Here is a 7781-nt window from a genome sequence, read left to right as displayed (position 1 = left end):
CTTCCCTTTCAGTAGGGGATCATATTCAGTAAGCTTGTCATGTTCTAAAAGACTGCTTAGTGTTTCGAGTTAGGAGAGACAGTTCAGCAAGCAATTCACGTGCACGCAGTCTGATTGCAGATATCAGTCTTTAGAACTACAGAACACCAGGTGAAGCGTGTTAGAACTCTGAGTTTACTTGACCTTAGCCTTAAAGAAAGATGGTGGGTTTGGGGAAGAAGCCAGTAAGTTCTTGTTTTAGTTCAGTTCCTTTCTTGTTTCCGTTACAAAGGAAGACATTCATGTGTTAAGTGCATAACCAAATAAACTTTGTTGTTAAAGGGAGAGACAGCGCTTGACCTTGCAGTTCAAACTCAGAATCGCTCCATGGTCTATATGTTAATGGAGGAAGGAAGAATGAGAAGCAGAAGAAATAACAGGTTACTGAGAGTAATGGAGAAATACGAGGTAATATCACTAGTGGAAGGAAAGCTTCAGCATTCCGTGTTCAGAATAATATGTCACTTAACTCCATTCTGACAACAGGATCTCCTAAGGCTTCCAAACACGGACACCCAAAAATGAAATTTTTAGAAGCACCTTCCTGTTGTTTGGGTGTTTGTTCCCCACCCCCCTCTCCCCTCGTTGTTGTTTTCCCTCCCTCCTTATCCTCAGTGTTTTGATGTGTCACTTTGTTACCTATCTCAAGTCTCTCAGCATTCATTATTATATTAAGTGATTATTTTTGAAGTAAATCCTGCTTGAATATTTTGCCATACTTTAACAATGATCATTTTAACAGCTGTTCCTGCTGCTGGCATCTTGCTTGACTGTGATGTGGGCCATAGGATACGTAATGAACTTAAGTTCTGATTCTTGGCTTTTGAAAGGATGCCTGCTTCTCTTTCTGCTGGTTGGGATGGCTCTGTTCATGAGGTTTGTGGATTTCTCTCTTTCTATGTGTTTAATTCTAGTAGATGCGGTGTGTGGTATGTAATGCAGTGTTCTTTTCAGAGTCTACAGTTTCACTTAGAAGGTTGTTGTTGTTGTTTTGCTGTACTGTAGAAAGGATTGTGTGAAGGATTTAAATATATGTACTTTTCACAACGATTTTGAAATGTAGTGTCCTTAGATGTTCAAAATTGCAATTTCTGATCCTTGAGACCTGAGGAGAAAAGAAGTGTTTAGGTGGCATGTTAGCTGGTTTTAACGATAAAGAGGGTGTTACTGAATGCCTGCACCTGACAGAAGCTGAGATACCCATTTATGAAGTTTATAAATGTGCTTTATCTTAACTTTTCCCTCTGTATTTGCAACATAGCATGAGTTTTGACATACCGTTCCCACCCTCTCTGTTCCCCAGACCTCCTAGTGATACCCTAAGCTGTTTTCACATTTCCCATTTCTTACAGCAGTTACTAAATTGTATTCCTTGAAATGGCAATACTATTGTTGTGTCAATAAATAGAGTTTGTACTTTTCACCTAGCGTGCAGCTGTTCTGAGACATAAAATTAGGCTGGAACAGAGCTCTCCTCAGTAGATGTTTTTCCTGTACCATGAATTCCTTGATGCATCAGGCTAAAGCATGCTTCTGAGTGGCAATTTTGGTTTGCTTTGACAAAGGCTTAAAGAATACCAAGTGAAGTTTACAAAAATAAATTTTAAAAAACTAGCCATGATAAGTCTGTACTCCACGAAGTTCAGTTTGTTCTTTTATTTTCTTTTTATTTTTAATTGCTCTTTTATTTTCATCTTCTTTCAGGCACTCTGTGGGACTCAAGAATCTGAGGTATCTTCCCACAGCACTGATGCTAAGTTCCGTCTTTTGGATGTCTGTGACGTGGTTTTTCTGGTTCATGCCTGATATCCTTTGTAATGAGCAGAACTTTCCTTTCACTTTCTAGTAAATGGAAGCCCAGTTGTGCAAGAAGGGATGAACAGTCCCAGCTAATTCCATGTGACTGCGAATGTCTGTTAAGATTCCTTTACCTACGTTGGGCCAGGGTTAAATAGCTTTGTGTTTAAATGGAAGTTACAACAGACCAAAAATACGCATTTTCTTTTCTCTTTGTCAGGTATTTGTGTGTAGTTCTGATGTTTTTGTTTTGTTTTTTTAATCCTACCGGGATATCAAAATGTCTTTGTTATATGCATCGTTGTAGAGTCACCTGGAGATGCTACTACAGACAACGTTCCCTCTTTGGGACCATCCAGTAACGTATTTTGGTATGCAGTAAAGCTGGATTAACACATGCATCGCACGTTGCAGTTTTAAAAGCATCTCTCGTTTCTAAATGACAAGGATTTGGCAGTTGATGGTATTCATGCTTCTGCTTTAAAAATAAGTAAATAAAAACACCGGGCCAACAAATGTATTTGTATCCCTTGGAAGCAGACCTTCCATTCTCCAGTCTGCATTTGTTCAGAGGTTATGCAGCATCCTCAGTGCACAGTGCATTCATTTCTACCTCTCTTTGAATAGGCCTTGGACTGATGAGTACCTCTATTTAATTGTTTACACTCACTTTTCAGTACTGTGTTCTTACACAGAAGGCATCTGCTTATTTATTGATTAAGTTTGGTGAAAGGGAAGGCCATTAGGGAGATACTTAAAATGTAAATAATTTAGTACTAAACCAGCTATAATGTGTTGCTACCCAATTTTAATTCATTTTTAATTACTTCATCCTTGAAGTGGCATTTCTTTTGGTCCTGTTTCCAATTAAGATCTTAATAGGGTGATCACGATTCATTTTGATGAACTGATCACATGTATTCCTGTGAGGGATACACATGTGTGCTTGTTGCAATGAAAATCCTGTTATTAACTGTTGCTTTGTGAAGTTCTAAGGTTTTCTTGGCGTCATCCAAATTAAAAGAAGGCAAGAATTCTAACTGTAAGGGTTTAAGGTAGACGTTCTGCAGAAGATGATGAGCACAGCAATATTCCTAAGGGTTATGGCTTAGTGAGGTAACTTTCTGCTCTTACTAGCAAACACTTGCTCCGTAAAAGTCAAAGCCATTCTTTTCCTTTTGTGTATTGCTTGTAAAATACCACACTCTGATTGCAGAATATTTTATTTGGCAAACGGTGGTAGTACATGATGAGAGGATATATTCCTTAACCTAACTGTTACATGTGACCAGTACCATTTTTGAGATCCCTGTCGTGTTCAGCGTAGTGGGTCTTCTTTATTTTTTCTATAAAACCTGGAGGACTGATCCCGGATGTATTAAGTCTTCAGAAGAAGACAAAAAAGAGGTAAGCTGACATGCTGCACCACGGTTGCACTTCTGATTGATTCATTTATCATCAAACGTATCTTTGAGATTTTAGTTGTATCATCAAGCAACGTAGGTTGTTGGATGATAAACCCAACCTACTGTCGGTTCATCTTCACCACCTTGCTGTTACTTCCTTGCCTCGGTCTTCTCATTGGAATACGAGCTTCAGCCAAGCGTGGTATGGACTCGTGCCTTTGCTATAATCTATGGCATAAATTCACAGATACTTCAGTTAATAAATAACACTCTTGTAAGGCTTCTGTTCTAGATGTCTCTGGTTAGAAGGAGGTACAGTGCTTTCCTAAGGCTCTCTGTGCTCGTAAGACGTACCATAGGCCAGCAATGGCTTAAATCATCAGATGCTGTGAAGATGGGTATTTTCTAGCTGGCAGTCAGTAGGATGTTACTTGTTTGGTCCCTTAATCTATTGATTGTGACTCTGTGGTTTACGATCTCCTTTTGTTCTTGGTTACATTTCTCTTGATTGCCAGGGAGATTCAACTGCAATTTTAATTTTTTTGACGTTGCCACAGAACAGTAAATATTGGCTATCTGGTGCCCATAAAGAAGCACTGAGTGCTTATCAGGGCAAGATAGCCCGTATTTACCAGTCTTTTTGCAACGGTGTTGAAAAAGGTTCTGTGCTCATCACTTTTGAAGTCTGGCTGACTGTGTGGGGGAGAGCTACTCTTTAAAATGATTCAGTGTGAGTGAGGTTGCTTGAGTCCTTGCCATTTTGTTTCTTGTGGACCTTTTCTCTGTTCCAGAACTGCAGGTATTTACACCTGTTGATGCTCAGCACTCCAAGTGCTTAGTGTCTGCAAAAGCCCTCATGTGCAAATCTTCGTAGGTCCTCATAAAATGTGATCCAAATGCATGCAGAAACTCTCCTGTCTTTCAGAACATTGTAGCTCTTGCAGAAGCAGGGTGCTTGGACTTCAGAACATTTTGCACGTCATGTCTTGTAAGTAAGGTTTTGAAATTCCTTTGTTTTTTTGAAACATGTTTTTCAGTCAGTAGTAGTTCAGTACAATACCTGTTTTTCTCCTTGTCACGCAGGTGCTACATAGGCTGCTTGTTCTATGCTAGGTTTCATTTTCTCACTTCTGGTGACAAAGAAGCTTTCAGATCGTTGGGTTACATTCTTAATTAAAAAAAAAATTCCATCCTTTTTTTGGTGAGATTTAGAAAATTCTCATGTGTGTTCTGTGTTTGAGGCCCACTATATTGTAATAATTGTAAGAGTTATAAAATATGGTAGTGCCCGTGAGGTGATGCTCTGAGCCTTGGTCAAAGCAGATGCTTTTACTCTGACTATATTCCTTTCCTCTGTGCTGAAACAGGTAAGGAAGCCTTTGAGATCTGTGCATTGCCTTCTTTGTGACTCATGTGTAGCCAGATATGATCAGCATTCTCTGTGGATTGCACAGTGCATAGGTAAGAGTCTTTGCTTTATCAAATTTGAAAGTTTCATGCCTTAAAAGATGTTGCAGAAATAACATTTATCTACTTAAAGAGCAAACCTGATGCAAGAACACACTGTAGAGACTGAAGGGGTTACTGAGAGTGGCCAGAGAGCCTGATCTGAGAGAAATCTGGTTTTTTAAGAGCTGGCAATTTTAAGGCACATCAAGGTGAAGCAATTAAATTGAATAGTATAGATTTTTCAGTCTTCTAAGACAACTGTGCAGTGCATGGGCAGAGCTGTGTTAGCATAATGAGTCCCCATCCAGCTAACAACTGATGTGCTGTAAAGAAGAGACAAATGCTGGCTGACTTTACCAGAACTAATTCTATTATATACATTGAAATGGCTTACGGGAGAATGTTGAGAGAGATCAGCCTTGTCCAACTCTCTTGAGGACAGCAGAGGTAATAGTAGGAAGTGCTTTAGATTCTTCTTTTTCCTGTAAAGTGAAGGAGAAATACAAGTACTGCAGAATTCTTAAAATGTCATGCTGTTTTTTTTTTTTTCCCTAAGTGATTTGTTGCCTTAAAGGCATTGCACCTGCTTTCCTATTCTGATGTCATACCTGGGTGCTCACCTTAAACCGTAGAGCAGTCCTTTTAAGTTTCATGGGTACGTGTGCACTTGTTATTCTGATGTTAAAAGTGGGATCACATTCTGCAAATCATTCCTATGTCTGAATTCTAAATTCACTATTGTCAAAAATTCTACCCTGTTGTATGGAATCTGTTGTGTCGTGGCCTGAGCCACTGTTGAGCACCTGGGGAAAGGACTGGGTCAGCCCTGGGAGCACAGGTGAAGGCAGTTCAGCTGTGTGATTGGAAGGGGTGTAGCCTGGCTGCACCTCTCTTAGAGCTCAGTTAAGGGCTGACTGCCACTGGGGAAGGATTTCTTTCTGGAGGTATCTCTCCCTTGTGGAGTTTTCGCCTGTGAGCCTGGCTCTTTGGGGATGAGGGAGGTGTTATATGGAGAAAAGATTGTTTTCTGTTGTGCTGGTCCCTGTGTCGTTACACTTCTTGTATCACCTTTCCATTGTGTTGCTTTTCTGATTGTGAAACATATTTAACTAACAAAGCTGTTGTTACTGTCCCAAAATGGCACGGAACTCAATGGAACAGTTACTTCCAAGCTGAAAATTCCATGGCAGAGTTCAGCAGTGTGTTATTAGATTGCCAGAATGAAAACATGACCTGAATTTCATTCTAATAAGGGCTGTCAAATTTGTTTAAGTTTGTTGTTCTCCAAGAGATGTTGGCTATGCAAATGAGGTTAAGAGCTTTCTGAACCATCTAAGAAACAGCTTTTTATCATGGCTTAGGATTCTCTTTCAGCTTAAGTGAAATTTAAGATCAACTTTTAAGTCCTTAAATGTGACAGGAGTTACTTACTGGTTAGATATGGTCAACTTCTTCCCAATCCCTCCCCATTAAAAATTATCTTTTGGTATTGCCAGTATTTAAATTTGTGATGTTCACGTTTCAGCCGTTACTTGTGTTTTGCTAAGATTGCACTCTTAGGACTGACCTCACATGAGAGAATGAACCTCCTGATGCAGAGCAAATCTTCTAAGCATCCTGTTTCACTCAGGAGAAATCCATACAAGTAAGTGCTGTAGTGTACTTCTAAAATGCCTTTGACATGGTCCCTCACCACATCCTTCTCTCTAACTTGGAGAGGTGTGGATGTGAAGGATGGACTGTTGGATGGATTAGGAATTGGCTGGCTGGATGCAGGCAAATTGTTGTGATCAATGGTTCTGTGTCAGGATGGAGGCCGGTCACAAGCGGTGTCCCTCAGGGGTCGGTCTGGGGACTGGTGCTCTTCGGCATCTTCATCAACGACACAGATGATGGCATCGAGTGCACCTTCAGCAAGCCTGCAGATGACACCAAGCTGAGCGGTGCAGTCAACACACCAGGAAGGGAAGCCATCCAGAGGGACCTGGACAGGCTGGAGAAGTGGGGCCCTGAAAACCTGATACGGTTCAACGAGGCCAAGTGCAGGGTGCTGCACTTGGGTCGGGGCAATCCCAGTATTCACACAAACTGGGGGAAGATCTCCTTGAGAGCAGCCCAGCGGAGAAGGACTTGGGGGTCCTGGTGGACGAGAAGCTGGGCATGTGCCATCAGTGTGCACTTGCAGCCCGGAAGGCCAACTGTGTTCTGGGCTGCATTAAAAAAGGGGTGGCCAGCAGGGAGAGGGAGGTGATCGTCCCCCTTTACTTGGCTCTTGAGAGGCCCCATCTGTAGAGCTGCGTCCAGGCCTGGGGCCCCCAGTACAGGAAGGACGTGGAGCTCTTGGAGCGGGTCCAGAGGAGGGCCCTAAGATGATCAGAGGGCTGGAGCACCTCTCCTATGAGGAAAGGTTGAGGGAACTGGGCTTGTTTGGCTTGCAAAAGAGAAGGCTCCGAGGAGACCTCATTGCGGCCTTCCACTACTTGAAAGGAGCATATGATCAGGAAGGGGAATGGCTGTTGATGAGGGGAGATAGTGAGAGGACAAGGGGGAACGGTCTTAAACTCAGACAGGGGAGGCTTAGGTTAGATATTAGGAGGAAGCTTTTCACACAGAAGGCAGTGACAGACTGGAGCAGGTTGCCCACGGAGGTTGTGCATGCCCCATCCGTGGAAGCATTCAAGGCCAGGCTGGCTGTGGCTCCGGGCAGCCTGGTCTGGTGGTTGGCGACCCTGCACATAGCAGGGGAGTTGCAACTAGATGATCATTGTGGTCCTTTTCAGCCCAGGCCATTCTATGAGTCTTTGAAGTGCCTGTGTTTCAAGTAAGGAAGAGTCGTGCTCAGCACCATGGTCCCCAGGGGACATTCCAAGAGGCAATAGGCAGAGAGAAGAAAAGTTCAGGACAGCTACAAGGAAAAATCTTGGCCATGAGCTGCTCTTCTTTTGTACTATCCTTTGTAAGGCAGAGGGGCAGCCAAAAAGAAGCTTTGTACGTAACTTCCAAACCTGGCACTTTGCAGATAACGTCTCTCCACCCATCTTTGTTCATAGCCCCTAATGATCTCTTGTTTCTCAGTTATAAGAGTTGTCA

The 7781-nt window shown here is 42.2% G+C and overlaps 1 protein-coding gene across 3 annotated transcripts; it reads left to right on the top strand.

The window, feature by feature from the left end:
- Positions 1 to 297: 297 nt before the first annotated feature.
- Positions 298 to 6348, top strand: LOC104910963 (palmitoyltransferase ZDHHC13-like). Of its 3 annotated transcripts, none has more exons than XM_019615317.2 (7): positions 298 to 447; positions 782 to 915; positions 1744 to 1844; positions 3119 to 3243; positions 4117 to 4230; positions 4610 to 4703; positions 6217 to 6348. In XM_019615317.2, the coding sequence occupies exons 1-7, from the start codon at positions 367 to 369 to the stop codon at positions 6249 to 6251; spliced, it is 684 nt and encodes a 227-aa protein (XP_019470862.1). In that variant the 5' UTR covers positions 298 to 366; the 3' UTR covers positions 6252 to 6348. The 3 variants fall into 3 exon arrangements, with proteins under 3 accessions (XP_019470862.1, XP_019470863.1, XP_031409282.1); XM_019615318.2 differs by having other exon boundaries at positions 6239 to 6282; XM_031553422.1 differs by having other exon boundaries at positions 299 to 447; positions 4168 to 4230; positions 6217 to 6321.
- Positions 6349 to 7781: the final 1433 nt, after the last annotated feature.

This window comes from Meleagris gallopavo, chromosome 5 (genome assembly GCF_000146605.3).
Source record: "Meleagris gallopavo isolate NT-WF06-2002-E0010 breed Aviagen turkey brand Nicholas breeding stock chromosome 5, Turkey_5.1, whole genome shotgun sequence".
NCBI classification, from domain to species: Eukaryota; Metazoa; Chordata; class Aves; order Galliformes; family Phasianidae; genus Meleagris; species Meleagris gallopavo.
Note: the sequence above shows the minus strand (reverse complement) of the source record. Positions and strands in the feature narration are given on the sequence as shown.

What these genes read in the sequence shown, in the direction of transcription:
- LOC104910963 (XM_019615317.2), top strand. Translation starts at nt 367, where the DNA reads ATGGTCTATATGTTAATGGAGGAAGGAAGAATGAGAAGCAGAAGAAAT. An exon ending in GTTTTTCTGGTTCATGCCTG is followed by an intron (nt 1,845 to 3,118) that starts ATATCCTTTGTA and finishes CCTAACTGTTAC; the next exon opens with ATGTGACCAGTACCATTTTT. An exon ending in CAGAAGAAGACAAAAAAGAG is followed by an intron (nt 3,244 to 4,116) that starts GTAAGCTGACAT and finishes AAATCTTCGTAG; the next exon opens with GTCCTCATAAAATGTGATCC.